This window comes from Oreochromis aureus, linkage group 4 (genome assembly GCF_013358895.1).
Source record: "Oreochromis aureus strain Israel breed Guangdong linkage group 4, ZZ_aureus, whole genome shotgun sequence".
In the NCBI taxonomy this organism is placed as follows: Eukaryota; Metazoa; Chordata; class Actinopteri; order Cichliformes; family Cichlidae; genus Oreochromis; species Oreochromis aureus.
The window spans coordinates 9286584-9306867 of NC_052945.1; the positions used below are offsets into that span (position 1 = coordinate 9286584).

The following is a 20284-nucleotide window of genomic DNA, read 5'->3' on the forward strand; positions in this document are numbered from 1 at the left end:
CAGATGAACCTGGGAATGATCAGATGACATATCTGACCATTATTCAACCTTACAACCACTCTACAGAAGAGCCAAGACCATACCAGACTCTACTATAGTGTATGTTTAAACCAATGCCCTGCCTGGATTGTTTCAGCCGCAGATTTTCTCTGGCATGAGTACCACATTTACATACACAACCTGCCTATCCTCTGATGACATCACTGTTGTGCACATCCCTCAAGGATCATCAAGATAAGCCATCACCTCAAACACTCCCTGACGGTGTCCAATCAAATCAATTGTTCTCGTTTGATCTCTTTGCAATTTGACACATGGGTAATTGGGGTTATAGTTAAAGTTGTTATCCTTCAAGGAAATAAACCAGGACAAAGGATTAGGAGGCACCTTTGCTCCATGCACATGAATGGCCAAAAGTACAAGAGAAACTTGATTGGTTCGTGAGACCTTTTAACAATTTTTAAAGAAGCTGATATAAAAATCTCCAAATCTTTGTTAGAACTGTATTTAGAAATTTGCCTAGTCATCAATAATAACCTGGATAAGTTTAATCTGTTTCTAGAAAGCGTTTATAACCAAGCTTCAAAAACTCCAATAAAGACAGTGGCTCAAGCATATCAAACTTTCCCATTGACCAGATCGAACGTACTGGCATTTAAAGCGCTTTAGCCTCCAAGCTACATTTTACCACACATTCACACAGTGCTTTATTCTCTGCACTTTAAGCGCTTTATCTACGTCACATCCACAACCAATTTAGAGTCACCACCTCAAAGTCGAAAGACTTTCATGCAACCAGGAACCTTCTTGCTGGGAGGCACCATTGCTAACCACTATGACACCACGCTGCACTTATGCTGCTTGTCCTTTCTATACTTTATGACGCAAGTCAGCTTCAAGGGAGGAAAGTGTTTTGTTATGCCTATCAAATATGCTTAAAATAGCAAGTCAAAACCTTAAAACACACATAATTCTACACTCTAAAATCACTGCTGTTCAATAACTGGATTTGGCTGATCGTGAGCTTGTTCTCGCTTCTTGTTGGTGAGTGACCTTTACAAAACTGTTTATGCTTTAGCTCCCCGTTTGATGCTAAGCTGCGATTTCACATACAATAAAGCCTATTCGAGATGTTTGTCTTTCGTAGATTGCTGCTTTTAGAAAACCAGCCAAGAGAGCGAGCGATGATTCAGCAGCCCCAGACGTCTGTAATCACCACTTCACATCTTCTGGTGCCTCTTTTTCAACGCAGTGCAGATCTCTGCCTTCCAAAAATATCTAGGCGTTTAGTACAAGTTGCTGCTGCAGGACACATGGGAATTACTTATGCTCTTTGAAATCCATGAACAGACACACATTTTACCTAAACTTCAGTTATCTGCACCCATATTCCCTTTAAAGTAAGTTTCTGGAGAAAGCTATTATTTTTCATAAACCCTGTGATGGGAGTAGTGATGCATAAACAGGCTCTTATTCCAATTCTCATTTTCATCATCTCAGATGATCCCTCTATATGTAATCAGTGTTATTAGTTCAGGCTTGTACTGAGTTGTCCACAGCCCTGGAAAGGATCAGACAAAACTCACATTAGTGAAACAATAGCCAGACTCAGAGGCAGAGATTTAAGACACTGTCTCATACGCGAAAGATCCCCTACAGCTATGTTTCTATCCAGGTGTTCGAAATGTTTTAAATTTCACTGGAATAATACAAACCAGAAGATCTGTCTTCGAAGAATTCTGTTATTGTGTTCTTGTAAAAAGTAAGGAAGCATGCTCCAAGTCAGTATACTGAAAAATACAATCAAACTGCAAGAATCCTGCAGAAATAATTCTAAGGAGATTCAAATTGAAATAACAGTTCATGTCATGGTGACCATTCCCAATTAATCTTACAAAACCCCTGTGGCATGAACTAGGACTGCTCCCTCATCAACCTTGGAGCGTTATGAAATCCACTGATATCTGCCTGGTCAGCTTTAACACTGATACCATACAGGTCATCTGGCTGAGACAAGGGAAAGATGTCCTGGATTTGTTATCGAGATCAGGGGTAGTCAACACAGTAATAAACTGCTCTTTCTATTTATATGATAAATATGTGGAGGGCTATGACCTTGAGATTGAAAGGAACATTTCAGCGCCGAGGATTATTTGGAATTATTTGGCAGAACGCTTTTCTCTAACAGAGACAAGAGTGCCAAAAATCTTTTGTTTCTTGGTTTTAACCCAGAGAACATTTTGTCCTTTAGATAACAGAAAAACATTCTCAGCATCTATCTTTAAATTGCATGAGTTGCATGCAAATATGTAAATAACTTGAATGTCTCATCTGAGATTATTTGAACATAGCATTTACCTGCCCCTATCTTCATCCAGGACATTCACTTCACTCAATGATTTAATCCCCTCGCAAGGTCGGGCTCTTTTAAAGTATTCTATTGCATTCTGGAGGTGGGGAGGGGTACAGTGGGTCATTTTGACTCAAATCTATTACATGAGATCAATGAAAATTTGAAGTGATGTCCTGCCTCTCGTGGCAAAAGAGAAAAGAGGTGAAAGGGTGAGATGTTCTTATGCAAGAACAACTGATAACGGTGTGACCCGTATTGATTTTTATTTTTTGTCAAAGTGGGTTTATATCATTTATGTCTGTGCTTTTCTAATAAATTAGAACCTGACTTTGCAGGTCGAAATGCTTTACCTTGCCTGTACTCGCCTGAAAAAAAAAAAACATCTAGAATGCATAAAGATGAATGGAACAATATGCTAAATGTACTGTATATTCTGTTGACTTGCAAGAATATCCGCCTTACATTCTTCATAAAACACTGGTTGCTGCTTCACTAGCTACGCTAGTTGTTAGTCCCCTCCACCCTGCAGCCAGGCTGGAGCCGGCCTTGCAGCTGTCCACAGTCCGACATTACATAACAAGGCTGCATCACAAACACCCCCCACCTCCCCACCTCCCCAGCCACTTTGCAGTCTCTCCACCACGAAAATGTCACCCCGCTGAGGAAATTAGAAGAGGACAGACATGCAAACTCCTTCCTTCCAAGATTTGCATACCGAGGGCCAAGTTAATGTTCTGATGCAATGCTGCAATAGCTCGTTTGCTTCCTGATTCACATGCACCCACAACCCCTTCACCTTTTAGACCTTGCCCTAAACATACATGCAGTAAACCGCTGAAAAGCAGACTGGTGCACTGAAGCTATACAGAAACCAACTGCACAGAATGGTTGATCTATTTTCCCACCATGCCCTGCTTGACCAGTGTATACTTTATCGTTATCTTATTAGTGGAGTGCATCGTTCTAGCGCTGACCAGAGAAATTAAACCCTACTTGGATGCACGATGAAGATTAGAAAGTATCAACGTTTCAAGATATGAATATCTGTTGGCGAATATCTACACGTTCTTCTACATGTCAAGACAAGCAACTGTAACAATATTTGAAGTATCATAGTAACCTTATAGAGCAGAGGACTTTTCTAAACTTAACACTGTACCATGTAACGTGTAACATAAAAAAGGGAATTCAAACTATGGCCAGTTTATAGTTTCCTTGTGTTTTTATCAGTCTGGCCTTCTTGTCGGTCCAAAATTCTATCTTATGTGCCTTCTATTTTATTTCACCAAGGACATGCATGATGCAGTCAAGTGCACACGGACATCCAGCAGAAAAAAATAGCCTCAGAAACATCAGTGCACCTCTCAGAAGAGACCATACTGCATCAAAAAGGTATCACTTGTAATTAAGTAACACTAATGATAAGCCTTTTTCACAGATATTTCATGTAATTCCGGATATTCAAATACCTACTGTATTCTTTTTTTGGGTTTTTTTGTTGATTCCAATGAGCCATCAGCCTTGAAGGTTTGTTATGAATAACAAACAAACCTGAGGTTTGAGATCATCTTTTGTTTGTGACAAATATATGTTTTTTAAGGAATGTAAGCTGCAAATAATGGCTCCTTTATAGGTATTTTACTGGCACTATAAGTGGAATTTGCAGTGGATTTTACATATGAAAGTTCATTTTTTGAAGGTCTGAAGGAGAGTACTTTGTGTCTGTTCACATTCAGGGGAAATCCAATAATGGGGGGTAACAAATAACCTGCCTGCATGCTGTCAGTTGCTATGCAAGCTGAGTCTGATATGACAGACTGCAACTCTCCAGTGTGTCCCACCTCCATAATATTTCTATATCCACCAGAGACCCCATGATGGTCTGTCGTGCTAACAGACTGCAACAAGGCAGATATTATGCAGTAGCCTACTAAAAGCATGTAGGGTCGCATTATATATAACATGAGGAAACTTGCCATTTTGACAGTGCAGGTTTGCGGAAGACAAGTTAATTAACCTCTAGTAATGGGAGCACTAATTAGGGTTGGGCGCCATTAAAAACATTAGAATGACACTATCCATTACTGAAGGAGCTATAAGAAGAAATGCGTATGCCCTGGCCAACGATCTAAATTTATATTGTGGGAAAAAAAGTTTCAAAGGACACCAAATTCTACACACCATCAATTCGACTTTCTTCCACTCCCACATTTCTTACCCCTGTAACAAATTCCAGTTCAGATACAACCTAAGGATAACTAATATTAATATAATACGGACCTTTACGGTAACCTTATATCAGGTTTTCAAGGTGACTGAAAGTGTCCCGACTGGTTTGACACTGAGCAGGAAAATCCACACGTGAAAAACAAAATAAAGATGTTCTACAGAAACCTTAACGAACTTTTCGGCTTTATGAAATTTATGAATTTATGAATTTTGACATTGTGCCGAAGTTCTACGGGGCGCTGCAAAACTAAAAGCTGCCTAATTCTCATTTTTTATGGGGCATTTACGGAAACTCTGGAAGTCTGCACACATTGGCTGCTTTGCTTTACAGCTGTAGCACCGCCACTTTGCAAATTCCCCTTGTGTCACCTTGAGGATCGGTGACAATGAGAATAAGTGCTTTAAACGCCAACCTTCATGATGCCGCAAGGTGTGTTTCCAGCTCCCTGACTTCTCTCCGCTGAATTATCACGGCTGCCACTCCCGATCCTTGGACTGCCGTGGTCCCTGTACCGTCCATTGGTGTAAACTCCCTCCGCCCCGTACCCCTGAGCGGCGGCCGACACCTCCAAGTACGTCCGGGTACCAGTCAGAGGCAGAGCGGCCGCATCGCCGGTGATCCCCGCAGCGTTGGTCGCGCCCTGAGCTGGCGGGGCGCTGATGGCAGGATCCAATAAATGTCCCGACACCCCATCTGAAGCGTGTACCCCTGCCATGATCCGCCGGTGTTACAGCAGAGCCCTCCCCGCCACAATGTAAAAACAACCCATTTTCTCAAACCACGGTGGACTTGCTGTCATCCGGGGCGGCTCGTCTCCTTCACTGAATTACCGAGGTTGGTCCATCATCGGAGCGCACGGCAGCGTTGGTACTCGAGAGCCGGGCCGGTCAGACTGAACTGTCCTGGTGAAATAACAAGTAGACGGTGCACCCCACACGCGCGACGTCCCCCGCTTCGCTTTCTGTAAGCTCGTGCTCATAAAAAATGGAAATACAGAGTTATGATCGGGGTTTGATGATGTCGTTCCTGTTTATCGCTTGCAGTTTCGTCTCCGTGCCCTCAAAAAAATCTGTTTGTCTCACCACGTCCGCTTCTCTAGACTCAGTGCGCGCATCGCCTCGTGCCAGCAACACTTTTGCAGTGCTTGCAAACTGGAGGAGATCTTCCCCTCTCAGGCATCCGCGGGACAAATTCAAGAACGTGAGAGCGCACTCGCATAAACGCGTGCGCACACGGACAAGTGCGTGTACCACTCCATCCAGTGTCGGGTGCGCAATCACGGCTCGATTCCGTGACGTGCGCGCGCAGAGTCATTAAGATTTGAAGCAAGCCCACCACGTTTGTGTGAGTGTTCTGGAATTTGGGGTGAGCATTTTAACATTTCTACAGTTTTAATGTTTTAGTAGGAAAAAAAAAAGACATTTTTGTCAAACTAAGCGCTCGTAACTAACTCACAAACTCTCTCTGCCAAGCAGGCTGCAGGCTCCACTAGAGGACGCTCTAGGAAGCCTATAAAAGAGCCAAGAAGAAAATGTAAAAATCAAAAATGTAAAAAATAATCTTAAAACTACAATTTAAAATACAGCGATTTACTCTAGCTCATTCTCCTCATTTTAGTGAAGATCAGCTTTAAGAATTTCTTTATCAGTACCCATATGGTTTTATTGCAAAAACCAATAGAAAAAGGAAAATACACCAACCTTTGAGGTCAAAAATACATAAAAATTTATTTAAACAACATCAAACGTGGTCAAATCTTTAATCCAAATTAATCTAGTGGGAAAGAAGTGGGTGTTTTATAAAAATAAATACCTGGGCCCTTGAGCCCACACTGTATCGGGGGATTTTGCTTACATGAATTGGGTCCACTGGTTCCCATAGAGGGAAGGGTCACTGCTGATGAATACCAGTTCTTCTGGGTGATTTCTTTAATCCTATGAAGAAACATTTCTGTCCTGATGTGAATGCACTCGTTCAGATGACACACGGGGATACTGAATGGTTGGGTTGAATATAGACATTATATAAATCGCAAGTTCCACCATAATTATCAAAACACCAAATAAGGGGAATATCTTTTAGAAGAATAATGTTCCATCAGCAGCATGCAGCAGGGATCCAGAGACTTGTAAAATCAATACCCCAGGCACACACTGAAGCTGTGCAGGCAGGATGCTGTGGCTCAACATCTTAAATACTGTGTAACTTATCCCTTGGCATTATATGGTGCCAAAATTTCATCATCTGTTAATTTCCTGAGGTGGTGCAGACTGGAGCATACAGGTCAGTCCTGCAGCAGCAACTGTATGATAATGACCAGATCTAGCCTCAGAAACACAGTGTCCTAATTTCCTGGGTGGTTTTTGGATATTCAGGGCAATAAAGTACATTTCCACATTTACGTACTTATTGTAGTTTAAATGATGCCAATCGTGCTTATGATGTGCATATGTACACTGTTTAATTACTTCATGTTTTGCAGTTAAAGCTAATGCCAGAACTCTTGCTCTTTTTCAATGTTATATTATCACTCTTCATGTAGCATGCAAGGATGACCTTCCCAACTCTCCCTTCCCTACTTATGTACTAATTTAGGGACAATCAGCAGGAAGGACGACACAACAGAGGACACTGAGTATTCAGAGCTCATTTACAATATTCTTAATATTCACAAAGTAAACTGAAAATACTCTTGTCATACAGCCGCATACATACCACAAACTGAGCATCTGCTGACATTTCTGAGGTCAGACGAGAAAAACTACAACAATGAGGGGTGTAACATTCAGTGTCAGACCAACTCACATCATCACTTGAGCTATAGCCCTTGAGCTGGGATAAGCAGCCTCCTTTATAACCCACTAAGAAGGCAAATCAAATCATGTCCAATCTGTATATGAAGAGACATGTGCAGCAGAGAGCATGACTTATGCTCAGATTTGTGAAATGTGGCCAGACTTATCAGTGCAAAAGCATCTCTATATCACGAGCAGATTTGGTTCTATATTTGGGTGGTTATCTTTTACGTGAATGCTGCATACCGTGGAGAAATTATGTCTGCTAAATCACAACACCCACAGGAGACACACACAAGATTATTGTGAACAGTATACAATCATCAGATGTGTTCAAAGGGTATGAAGGTCTGTAGAAATTAAAGTTCTCATTCAGGATGCCTGTGTTTCTACTCAGTCTGAGACCACGATGCATTCCTATACATTAAAAAAATATGCAAGCACCCTACAGCTTCTTCTCAAGGACAGGTAGGATGTGGCAAGGGGATGAGAGAATGAAACGACTGCTGATATAAATAGGCAGTGACTTCTTAAAAGAGAAGCTAGAGGCTTCTACCCTTTTCTTCCCCTTATTCGCTCGCTGCTCTCCCTCCTTTCCCTTCGCGATCTCTGAGGGTCATGTATTATGCATTCTCAGAAATTATTTAGCAAAAATCCTGCTTTTAAAAGCTTCCCCACCCACCCCAGCTGTCTCACTTTAATGTGAAAAGGCCTCAGACGACCGGTCTCCAAACTCAAGTGATAGTTCAAAAGAATTCCCAAGATGTGACCACAGTCAGTCTTTTTAAAGGGGCATTATCCACCCACATTAACTGTATGTTAGATTGAGCTGTGATATACTTCTTTACTCACTGTGGGCATCGAGGCCCAATGAATTACCACATCAGAATCACAGGAACTAAATAAACATCATTTTGTTTGACTGAGAGTAAAATGAGCTAAAATAACTGTGAGCAAGAAAGAGAATTACAGAGCAGGCCGCATCAGCAGTTTTAAACATTGAAATGGCAGTGATACTCTAAAATAACACCTTGTTTTTTACCATTGAGGTTTGTTATAGTTTCCTGTGGCAGGATGTCAGCCATAGCTGTATACAGTAAGGCGCTGCTCCCTGCTGTTGCAGTAGCTGCCAGGTTCAGGCCAATGGAATCGCCGTTGCCATACCTGCAAGCATCTAACGGCTCTCTCCTCCCTGAGGGCTGGGAGGAGTCGCCTTCTCAGACATTTAAATGAAACCGCAACAGCAAGGCATATATTAGTATATGGTGAGAAATGAGAACTCTAAATATCAGCGATGACTATCTATAGAGGAAGTTCATGATATTCACAGATGGGGAGCGGAGGGTGTGTCTTCCTGATCTTTGTCACCACTTCCTGTGCTAGCACATGTGATAATTGGTTAATCAGGAATCGAAACCACGAATAAAAGAATGAACATTAGATACGTTTTTTTAGAACTGTGCTTTTTTTTTACACACTAATTGTGCACTTCCAATTGATTTTTTTAAGGACAAAGTCAAAAGAGATCACTGTCTGATAACTAGCCAGCTGCAATGCCAATGACCAAGCCGATCCTTCATGTCGACACACTACACAATCTTAAAGTGACACTGTTGTGTTGACAAACTCATCAAACTGACAGATGGAACAATAAACAGCTTGCAACATATTTAAAACATGTTTGTGGTAGTTCCCACGACAGGACAGGGAGAGACTGGGCAAGTTAGGGAGAGGGCCATTTGTGTCATTACTTATTACTTGCATATTTTCACACACTGTTCTCCAAAGTGAAGATTTTTTCTCCAGAGGTAAACAGCCAGCTTACATCTTACTGTATAGATAACTTGATAGATAGATTCGTGGCTACGACAATTATAGAAAGAGTACCATGTGCGCAGAAGTTTACATAAAATGCTAAAAATGGGAAATGTGGACTGTCAACTAGTTCAACTGTTTGACTAATGTTGCACTTGCTCACCCGAGGCAGCATGGGTGTACAGCTTGCTGCTTCTTGTATCTCAGCTCTAAACATATCTTGGTTAAGATAACTTCTCGACAACAACATCTTTTGATCTGCTACGAAGGCAGCGCTGTCGATGCCTAATCAGCTATCAGTTGCATCAGTGTGCGAGATGAAGTAAATGATACACATCTTGACACTCGTTTTGACTAGAATAAAGTCACCCTTAAAGTCGTCTTTGGTGCCTGAGCTTTCGATGCATCATCAACTTCACTTTCACAATCTGAAGAACTGATTTCATTGCTCATAAAGAAGAGTTTCTTGCTCTGCGATGATCTATTATCAGATGTATTTCTCATCTTCAGTTCACTAGCCTTTACTATATGTCTATTTGGAGTGCTTGTCGAAACCTTGCCGATAGCCTTGCCAGTTATCATTATGTGCATTGTAGTGATGTAGTAATTTGATGATCAGCTTTGTTCACAAAGTAATAAATCAGAAGATCATTAGATAATGACTCCTCTGAATAATGGGGGAAACTGAGCTCAATTTACCCCACTGACAGTGGCCTAATCTTGGCCCAGGGAGGGCCAAAATATTGAGGACAATTTTTCATGACTTAATATTAGACAGTAAATAATTGAAATACTCTTTGTACACAGCGTAATGATTACGCTGCCTGATAATGTGAATAGAAGCAACAATGGACAAGAAAGTCTTTTACCTTATCAGGTGAAATCAGTTTTTGCAATTCTGCTATTCCTCCTATGTGCTTCAAAAGAAAAAGCTGTACTTTTTATCCATCATAGGACCAAGACAAGCACCTCTTTAGCCAGATTATTGAAAATGTGGATATGGATACAGGTTCTGAAGAGAACAACCTATATACATGAATAGCATGCATGTCAGGAGTGAATCAGACATCAGTGTACCAGGATCTTCAGAAATGGTATTCAGACAGGAAAAGGGCATGCTAACAGTAGCAAAGAAGTGACCGGGATGGAAGGGGCGGGATTACCAGAAGATAGGTTACCAAATATACAGGACACCTAAAAATACCTGAATATCCCACAGGCCAATGGGAGGCATTATTTAGATGCAAAAAGATCTTCTGCACTATGACCATATTTGTATGTGAAAAGAAGCCAGCTCAGTGCTATGAATAAGACCCAAGCCATCAACACGTAGACCTTTCCAGTCAACAGATATCAGTCTGCATGAATAAGCTTTGTTAATAATCTGCACTTTATCAATTGAAATTTAACAACAAGCACTGAATAGGTGGCCCTTTTCTGATCCTGTGGACTTTACTGACATCTAGTGGTGGCTCTTTATTTTGGCTCATAAAAGCTAGAATAAAGATTATTAAAGTAGAGAATACGACTAACAGCTGCTTCTTTTAAAAGTTTCCTGTTTTGTTTAATTTTAGCTGACTGTCCTCGAATGATTTGCTGTTAATATCATGAATCAATGTGTTTTTTAATATATGTGTCATAAAATTTGTCACCCTCATGTTAGGCTCATTTAGGACATCAAAGAAGGGAGACACAGTAACAATTTACAAAGTCAAAATATATACTTTTATTTTTATGCCCTTAACTCAGAAAATGTGCTGACTTATATCTATGTGTAGTTACACAACTATAGATGGAAAATAAAGTATCATCCTTTCATGAGCAGAACAGAATCAACTTTTTGGGATTTCCTTACCTGGATGATTGGGCACGCATCGAAGCATAAGGAAATAACCACACTTTAAAATGAGTATATTATTTTTTGGTTGACCTAGCAGTTTACAAAACAATCTGCGCCCTCATAACTCACATATATCATGTATTTTATTACTTGCATTGCAAATGGACACAGCATAATTACTATAGCCTAATTATAAAAGCATAATCTCATATATCTCACTTTGTCTATCTTCAGGATTTATTATTTGATTTAATTGTATCATTTTTGGGGCAATTCTTCTTCTGTACACCATGGATTTGAAATCAAATAATATTGCATTAACTGGGACTTGCAGCCATTATAATGCATAATTCCCTTAATTACGAGGTTCAGTACTAATTAGGAAAAATATATTTTTTAAATAAAGATTTTTTTTTCAATATTTGATAAAAATCCTTTGCAATCAATGACTGCCTGAAAGCTACGATCAATGGACATCATCAAATGCCATATCTCCTTTAAGGTGTTCTGCCGGGCCTTTACTGCAGCCGCCTTTAGTCTACATTCAGTTTTGTCTACAGTAACTAAGCATGCGTCACTGGGTTGTGACTTAGTCTTCAAATAATATCCAATTTTTAACAATTTCTGTCGGTTTTGCAGGATTTGGAAAACTAATCAGAAAGTAAAGCCCTGTACATTTCAGAATTCGTCCTGCTTTTTATATCAGCAATCACAACATCAACAAATGCAGGGATCAGCCATACGTGCCCATGCCATAATATTGCCCCCACCATGCTTCAGATCACAAGCTGTTTCTGTTCGTCTCCTTATTTCCTTCAGAGCGCTGGGATGAGTGTTGAAAATCATTGTAGGAAAATCTCCAATTTTGCTTGTTGCTTGTTTTGTTGCCTAACACTGTTGTTAACCTTTTATATTTAACTTCATAGAGACATTGACTGGATTGTAGAATTCTGTCATAATTCACCTTAATTGTCTTTTGTTTTGCAGAACCAGCCAATCCATTAATAAAAGAATATAAAAGAATTTACCAGATTCTTCATTTTGTCACTCATGAAGTTTTTCCTATGTCTCAGATAGGTTTATTGGCCTATTGATGTCCTCCTCGCATTAACATCTCTTTGCACTTCATACTAAGAGTTCCAGTGAAAAGCAACTAAATAGAAATTCAACTCTTGGAATCAACTCCAAATCTAATCCAGACTTTGTCATGGATACTCAGGGAATGGGCCTGACTTGGCCATCAAACTGATTGCCAGTCCACTTACGGTTGACTCAGTGAAAATGTGGGACTATGTATAAAAATCAAACAAACTTGTTAAAAAAAATTTTTTTTTTTTTTTAACCTGTCCCGTTTGGTTCTTTTGCCATCAGAATTATTGTCTATCAGAATTATTGTCTATCAAACTTGTTAAATTAAGACTGGAAGTCTTCACTTTAATCACATGTTGAATGTGGACATGTAAAGGTGGAAGTGTAAAGTGGCAAAATTACCCCCAAAATGTGCCATTGTCTATAAACTTATGGACCTACCTGCAGTTATTCTACAGTCCCTTCTGTACTGTAAATTATTTTGGGCCCAATTTCTACAGGAAAACTTCTACTTGAGTCTTCATATGCAAACTCAAGCCTTTAAGCTTTAACAATAGTTTGTTTATTTGTTTAAATAAAAAGCAACAGTAAAAGAATTTCGGCAGAATGTGGTTAATTTTTACAAAATTCAATGAAAAATAATTCTTATCTTATCTTATCTAGGCATGACACAAGCCAGATAAGTGACATTTTAGCCCCAAAACCCCCACAAAGCCATGTTTCCTGCCTCCACCAGATGGCAGAAACGAGCTTACATATATATATATGGAGAGAGAGAGAGAGAGTCCCAGCATGTGAAATAATTTCCTTCCAAATAGAGGAAGACACCAGCGTGGATCTAGCGATTTTTTCTTAGGGTGGCAAACTCAAAGTCATTTTTTTTTTTACACATACACGGTGCAAATTCTGTAATATGTACTATATATGGTTTAAATGCATCAAATGGACCAGGTATACATGTTTCCTATAAAACATAGTCTGTAACTTTCTTACTGGCTTGGGCCCAAATAATGTTTCAGTTACATAAAAAATGCCAATTTTGATTTTATGTACTGTATAGCCTATATAATAAATAAGCATGTAGCCGAATAAGTGTGAAATCCAGAAAGCTACACATGAGATGGATCAGTAAAAAGTCTTTAGTAATAATCAAATTGTTACATGTTTAAATTTACACCAAATGTCAGAAATCTACACTGTCATGAAGAAATGGGTGTCTTTTTCCACCAGACATTTAAACTTCATTTTTCATGATTTACTGGGTTACATAACACTCACCTTCATGGCATTTCCTTTTTTTTTTTTTTTTTTGTCTGTCCCATTTGGTTCTTTAGCCGTCAGAATTGTTGTCTGAAGACCAACAAGGATACCAAATGGATTTATTTTGCCAAATGGATCATCATGGCATTGCCGTATTGGTCCATTTGATCAAACTTAGTTATTTTTATTTATTTTATTTTCAGTTGTTACAGATGGGACAGACATGACTGGGGGATAGGAAAGGGAGAAAAAAGAGAGGAAGGAAAAGAAAAACAGAAGGAAAAGGGACAGTGAGAAAGGGCACTTACAAAGACAAAGAGAGAGAAAAAAAAAAAAATCTCCTGGATCACCTGTTGAGAGAAAAAGGAGAAGACAAGCAAAAAAAAAAACCAAAGCAACATACTAAACACAACACCATCACGTTAATCTAGCTAAGTGTGAACAGCAGTAAATACTAAATATTGAAAGTTGTTGTGCAGCACGCAGGACAGACAGCGCACAATGTGCTTTGAAGTAGCAGCTAAGAAAGGTGTAGTTTGTCTACGAACAGTGAACACCCGTGTGCACACCTGTGTGGATCAACGCGCTTGTATACAAAAGGTTTCCCCATGTAACGGTCTGCTAGAGGGTGTGGAGGCCCATAGCCCGTCCCCAGGGCATGAAGCAGGCATGGAGGAGATCCAGGCTCCAGACATCCAGAGGCCCCAGAGTGCGAGAGCCCAAGGAGGACCACACGGAGGGCATCCGTGCCACCTTCCTGGGAAGGGCTGAGGAGATCCCCAGGCGAGGGGTCACCCAGTAGCCACGGAGCAGAAGCCAGAGGGGCTGCACCGGCGTGCCCGCCGGCTCTGCCGGCAGCCAGCTGTGCCAGAGTGAACCGAGTTGCAGGCCCCGAGGCCGGAGGCCCGAGGGCCCCCTTGCTCGGAAGAGGCCTGACCGGCGACAGGCACCAGGCCCGCCAATTAGCCACCGGGAGTGAGCTGGTGCATACCTGAGCGCCCAGCCCGGACACCAAGAACCACCAATGCACCAACCCCTGAGGGCATCAGTTACCAGCAGGGGTGTGGTGAGGGGAGATAGGCCTCCACACTTGGAGGGCCTGGGAGTACCCAGGAGGTGGAGTCTAAGACCCGACCTGACATATAGACACAGACAAACAGGCACACACAGACATAAACATGCTTTCCCACCCTCATGCACACATATACAAACACTCAGCACTCACCCAACGTAGGGACAGACATACATAGACATGTACACACAATCATACTCCCCAAACATACTCTATGCCGGGTCCAGGTACCCTCGCCCCCCAGGGGAAGCAGCACCCAGACCCAAGATATGTGACCCTTTCCCCGGGGTGGAGGCAAGCAGACCGCCCAGGCTCTGCAGTAGCAGGGAGGCCAATCGGACGGCCAACACCTCCTCCCAGCCCCCGCCCCGATGGCTAGTAGAGAACGGGGTGTGTGAAGACCCCATACCTCCCTCCTCCCGCTCGTGTGTAGTGTTGCTGCGTGTTGTTCTAAAGTGCATTTAAAACAAGGAGGGCATGGTGCTGCTGCCAGAGAGCAGCAGGTGTTAGCACGGCCCCTCCCGAGAACCCTCAATGTCTACATGGATTTAAAATTGAGAGGTGGGCACCGGCGCCAGAGGTAGGGTTGAATACACAGACCGTCCTCTGGACGCCGTTAACGTGGTCACCCTCAAGGCCCTACATATGTGTGTGTGTGTGTTATGAGAGTGTGAATAATGTGGATGTCTAAGTTGTGAAATAAAATTGAGGCGCAGGTGGCCAGAAGGGGACAGAGGGGGGAATGCCTCCCTGCACCCTGGTAACACACCCGCACCCCAAGGCCCTACCTGTGTGGGTGGGTGTGGTGGAGCGGGAAGAGGGAGGCAGCCGGGGATGGGGAGGAAAAGAAGGGAGGGGCAAAATGCCCCTCCTTAGGGCCAGCTCCCCGGCTGACCCCAGTAGGCACCCCCGTCCTCTAGTACCCACCAAGGCAAGGGAGCCCAGGCACATCCAGACCGGGGCCTATGGCAGCAGCACCGCTAAGCCCTACAGGACCTGGGGAAGCCCACCCCACCCCACCGCAGAGGAAACTATACCCACCCCAACATTCAATCATCTCCAGACTGCACAAGACAACAGACACCCAGGTTAGGTTTATTCTCCACCTCTCCTGTGTCTTTTCCCCACCTGCAGAGTGGACTTCTGCTAGGATGGAACAACCTCCCAGCCACCTTCATGGCATTTCCAGTGTAACAATCAACCACCTGTGTTGAAATCTGAAATGCCCATGTTATTGATTCAAATTGTGCTCAGGCACAATTACAGGTGTCAGTTGCTACTAAAAACAAGAAAATAAAGCAATGTTGGTTGCTATGCAATATTATATTATGCAATATATTCAGTTTTAGAAACTATATTCAATGTTAATTGTAGCTAGGCTCAAAGTGTTAATTCTAGCTTATTTTAATAACCAGCATTGTCATATGCAAAACTATGGTGGCACTGGGGGTGGGACATGCTAGTCCACACCACCACAGTAGATCTGCCCCAGATCAGGGATGATCTGACTTTTGACAAATGGTCTATTATTTTTCCAATAAGCTTTCTGTTTCTATACTATTTAGAGTTGATCATTCAAAATAACTGAATGTGAATCTCGTGTTTTTAATTGCATTTATCGTTGGCCCAATGCCACGTAATTTTTCATTGTGCAATATGAAAAGCATTTTGAATTCTCCATGCTCCAGTTTGCAAGCCTGTTAACACCGTTGAAAACAGCTTAACATCATTCAAAAGCTTCACAGGCAGTGTGGGTGAATTATAATTTATGGTAGGAAACAACTGCCTGGCGGAGAAACGTGTAAAACTCTAAATCACAGTGGTATGGTTTGTGCAATCGTCAATATATTCATGCAAATAGCTAGGCATGTTCTTTTAAAGTACTGTTTTTAGTCGTTTAATTCCATGTCAAGAATCAAGAATCCTTGGTGATGACTTCAGCTCACATTCTTAATCTGGCATAAATTACTTTTATTTGTTTTCTCCATATGGAAGGCCTCATCGAATATAGATTAGTCCAACACTGTGATATCATGTTGTACTGCATATTATTACATATTACTTGTTTTACTCTGTATATTTGCACATACAAAACATATTTACCACAAGACATATAAAATTCAAAGCATTCCTACAGATTGAATTCAGATTATTTATAAAACTTTATTTCCTTCTTTTCAACTCAACAGCTTTTTCGCTTGGAAAACTTCCAAGTCATAAACCCAAACCACAAACAGGGTACGTACATAAAACAGCACACAGCGCCATCTATATCGTTAAAAAAATACACAGACTACAGTGGAACAAAGCTCAGAAGTGATGATAATGAGAGACGTAGCACAAGACTGTCCATGTAGCTTGAGATTTCTAAAACAGGAAAGAAAGTGATGCAAAAGAAAAAAAAAATTTTTTTAAAAAAAGGAAAAGAAATATTTCAAATACTGTTGTGTTTACTGGACAAACACAGAACTACACCTCTAATTTCCAGTTGCCGTGCGTCCTTTTTCAGTTGCTACTTATGGTCAACGGGGACTTCTTATCTGACGGAGAGAGTATTATACGGTCATGCAAAAGGTTACATTCAATTTGGGAGTGCCAGAGAAACAATAATAATAAAATACAATTAAGATAGAGAAAATAAAGTCATATATTTTGTATACATAGATCTCTTCTTTTTGGCTTATACATCAGCTAAGCAAAGTGATTCATTCCTGAGATGCAAGACAATTATTTTTTATGTGTGTGTGGAGGAGGGGGGAGAGGAGGGGTGGGGGTATATGGGAAATCAAAAGTCAGGCAAAGAAACATCCTAGAATCCTAAACATGACCCAGCAGCTTGTGAGTATGTGCAAGCATTTAAAGTCTGCACTCGTTCATAGATGCTTTTCAACTTCTGCTCCTGAAACAGTCATGTTGTCACACAGAAGCATGCACATACTTTCTTTTGCCACAGTGTCATAATGTAGCTACAGGACCCCCCCCCAAAAAATGAAAATATATATATGCACTAAAAGGTAAAAGGCAGAAAAGTCACATTGGAGCAGAACAGCCTCAAATATTCAGGCATTAACAATCAGACGTGACACTTCATGATTCCGGTGTTTTCCAGGTGAGCAGTTTCAAGCATAAAAACAGCCAACAGAGTTAGCCTGTGCAGCAAGGGATCGTCTTCACACAAAATAATGCAAATTAAAAAAAGGTAAAACCTCTGACCGTACCTATGGTGTGAATGTGGTGCAGAAAACAACAAGAGAATCATTAACAGAGACTGTCAGTGGAATAATGCGAGGTAGCACTGATGAGGGGCACGGAGGGACCTGAGAGGACAAGCAGGCAGCACTGGGTAGATGCTCAGATTTGCATTTCAGGTACAAACAGAAGAAAAAGTAGCCCTGTGAGAGCAAGGGAGGTACATAATTCTCCCCTCCTTTCAGCTGGTGAACAAATCAGAAACAAATACACCTTAAATTTGTGCATGTGTATCTTTGAAGCGTGTGTGCTGTCAGTTGCAGTGAGCAAAGAGTCACTCTGCCTTTAGGTTAGTGTATATGGGTTTGAAGAAAAATGACTGTAACTCTCCAGAGCAGTGACTTGGATTATGTTGTTAGGAGCAAAATCAAAACTTTTCATTAAAGTTTCTCTTTTTTCTTTCTTTTTTTGTCAAAGGGCACGTTCAATGTCACTAATAAAATAGTAATAACCCATTTACAAAGAAGACGATATAAAATAAAAACATTCAACTTCTAAAATAACTTCATACAGTAGCATTTTTAAAAATCAGTTTAAATCAATTGAAAATGCATGCACTATGTGAGTGACCATTACTTCTTTTTCATAATATTGTAACATTAGAGGTTTTGCATTATACTCTTTTACAAACACTGATTACACAAATAAAAACAATAAGAAGTCACTGACATGCATGTTTTCATGCTGGAAAGCAAAAAAAAAAAAAAAAAAAAAAAAAAAAAAAAAATCACAACCATTATGAACATTTCACATTATAGCAATATGAAAAAAATGAGAGAGACCAATGGAATTAAACCATGTCGATGAGAGTAGGGCAAGTTGCTAGGCAGGGCTCATTTGGTTTTGTTGCGAGTTAAACAGTCAAAGGTCACGACTGCTGGCCACTCCACTGGCTCTCTACAGGCCGCCGGAGAAGCTCTTCTACATGCCTCGCTACGTCCATGGTGTCATCTAGGTCAAAGTCTCCATCTGCATCCAACATAGAGTCACCCCTGCCACAGGAAACAGATAGAGGCCACTCACAGAAGCTTTCAGCATAACAGCGATCAAATATCAGGAGTTATAAGAAACTCCTTGCACGCACAAAATTGGGAAACAGAAAAAATGTTGTAAACTCACATAGCTGGATATATGCCATAGGTGTGAGGGTGACTGACAGGTGCTGGAGAGGCACCTTGATCCATGTAAGTTGGATTCCCACTTGCTGGGTCTGGATTGGCTGTGGCAAACCTGAAAACAACCAAAATACCACATTTGGGTAATGAACAAAGAACATATACATCTCTGAATGTATCTACACATAGACACAGGGGAAAAAAAGAAAAAGAAAACAACAACCCCCCCATGAGCCTGTGTTCAGCAGTTGCCTAAGCAACGATCCTCAGCATGATTTTCAGGCCTTCTTGTATCATTATGGCCGTTTTCCATATCTGCAGGTGAACCAACTGTGGAGAAAGGCAGGGAGCGTGCCTTGCTAACTAACAAGCCTAACTCTTATGATCAGCAGAAGACGAGCTCACGCAGGAAGCCAGGCCGCGCTTAATTGGCCTCCTCCAACTGTAACAGCTAACTAATAGCTGATCTGAATTCATGGCCCAGTATTTTGTGATTAACTCTAAATTGTGCTTTACAGAATAAAATGCTGGGTGGATGGCAATGAGAAAAGAATGGAGAGGAAACGGTGATGGAAGGACACGAGAAAAAGAGAGAACAGAAAGCCGGACACTTACTCAGGCACAACTTGTTTGATCTGTGGTTTCACATAACCGTCAACTGCTTTAGCTTTAAAACAGACAAGCACAGGGAGACAGAATAAGTAATGGCTCGATGTGATCATCATTCAGTAATGAAGGCTTTGCAGCTGTGAGATTAAAATTTGAAAGTAACAGCTCAGAAGGACGCTTACAGAGAGGCGGAGTGTAGTATTTGGAGAAAACCTCATCCTTGGGTCTGTCAGGGTAGAGGAATAGAAGGTGGTTGAGATCACTAATGCGGTCAGCCAGAGAGCGAATGGTAAAGTCTTTGGTTGTGTAGGGCATGAGGTTCCAAACCATTCTTTCACCTGGGAAAAAAACAGCAACAAAAGAAAAACTGAATGGGATTCCTTTATTTCTCTGTGGCTTCTGTGCTTGTTAGAAAGAGGCCCGTCTGGTGAACAGTGTGGTTTAAAAAACAAAAATGGAGAAATGTTATGTTTTGCACGCTTTACCTGCTTTGTTAGGATTTTCTGCCACCCAGGCAATTGTAATTCCTCCAATTTCAGAATCACTAAAGCGCAGGAGGAAGGTACCGTTGGGTTTAGACATGAGCATATCCTGAGCTTGCTGCTTGTTCACAAAGCCCAGGATGGCTCTAAAAATAGAGGAAAACAGACATTTATAAAAAACAATACTAATAAAAAAATAAAAATTGTCCCCCCTTATTGTCCCTTCTCATTTTGAATCTTTTAAAACCGAACAAAACCCCTCAGCAGTTTCCTTACCCATCATTCCAGTGTGGTTTCAGATGCTTTTTTGTGAGTTCCATCACACCGTCAAACCACTGCCAAAATGTGAAGTTCCTCCCTGGCAAGCTTTCCTGT

The 20284-nt window shown here is 41.2% G+C and overlaps 2 protein-coding genes across 5 annotated transcripts in view; both read right to left on the reverse strand.

Moving 5' to 3' along the window:
• si:ch211-210g13.5 (inactive phospholipase C-like protein 2) overlaps window positions 1-5839 on the reverse strand; it is a 68884-nt gene extending 63045 nt beyond the window's left edge. The window contains exon 1 of the mRNA XM_031729891.2: window positions 4996-5839. Coding sequence (XP_031585751.1) covers window positions 4996-5298 — 303 coding nt within the window. The 5' untranslated portion in view covers window positions 5299-5839. The remainder of the gene's footprint in view (window positions 1-4995) is intronic.
• A 10758-nt stretch (window positions 5840-16597) lies between these two features.
• stat5a (signal transducer and activator of transcription 5a) overlaps window positions 16598-20284 on the reverse strand; it is a 52476-nt gene continuing 48789 nt past the window's right edge. For 3 of the 4 annotated variants that reach the window (XM_031729893.2, XM_031729892.2, XM_039611037.1), the window contains 6 exons: window positions 20186-20280; window positions 19913-20055; window positions 19610-19765; window positions 19434-19485; window positions 18823-18933; window positions 16598-18695 (listed from right to left, as the gene is read on the reverse strand). In XM_031729893.2, coding sequence (XP_031585753.1) covers window positions 18572-18695; window positions 18823-18933; window positions 19434-19485; window positions 19610-19765; window positions 19913-20055; window positions 20186-20280 — 681 coding nt within the window. In that variant the 3' untranslated portion in view covers window positions 16598-18571. The remainder of the gene's footprint in view (window positions 18696-18822; window positions 18934-19433; window positions 19486-19609; window positions 19766-19912; window positions 20056-20185; window positions 20281-20284) is intronic. The other variant, XR_005612795.1, reaches the window with a different exon arrangement.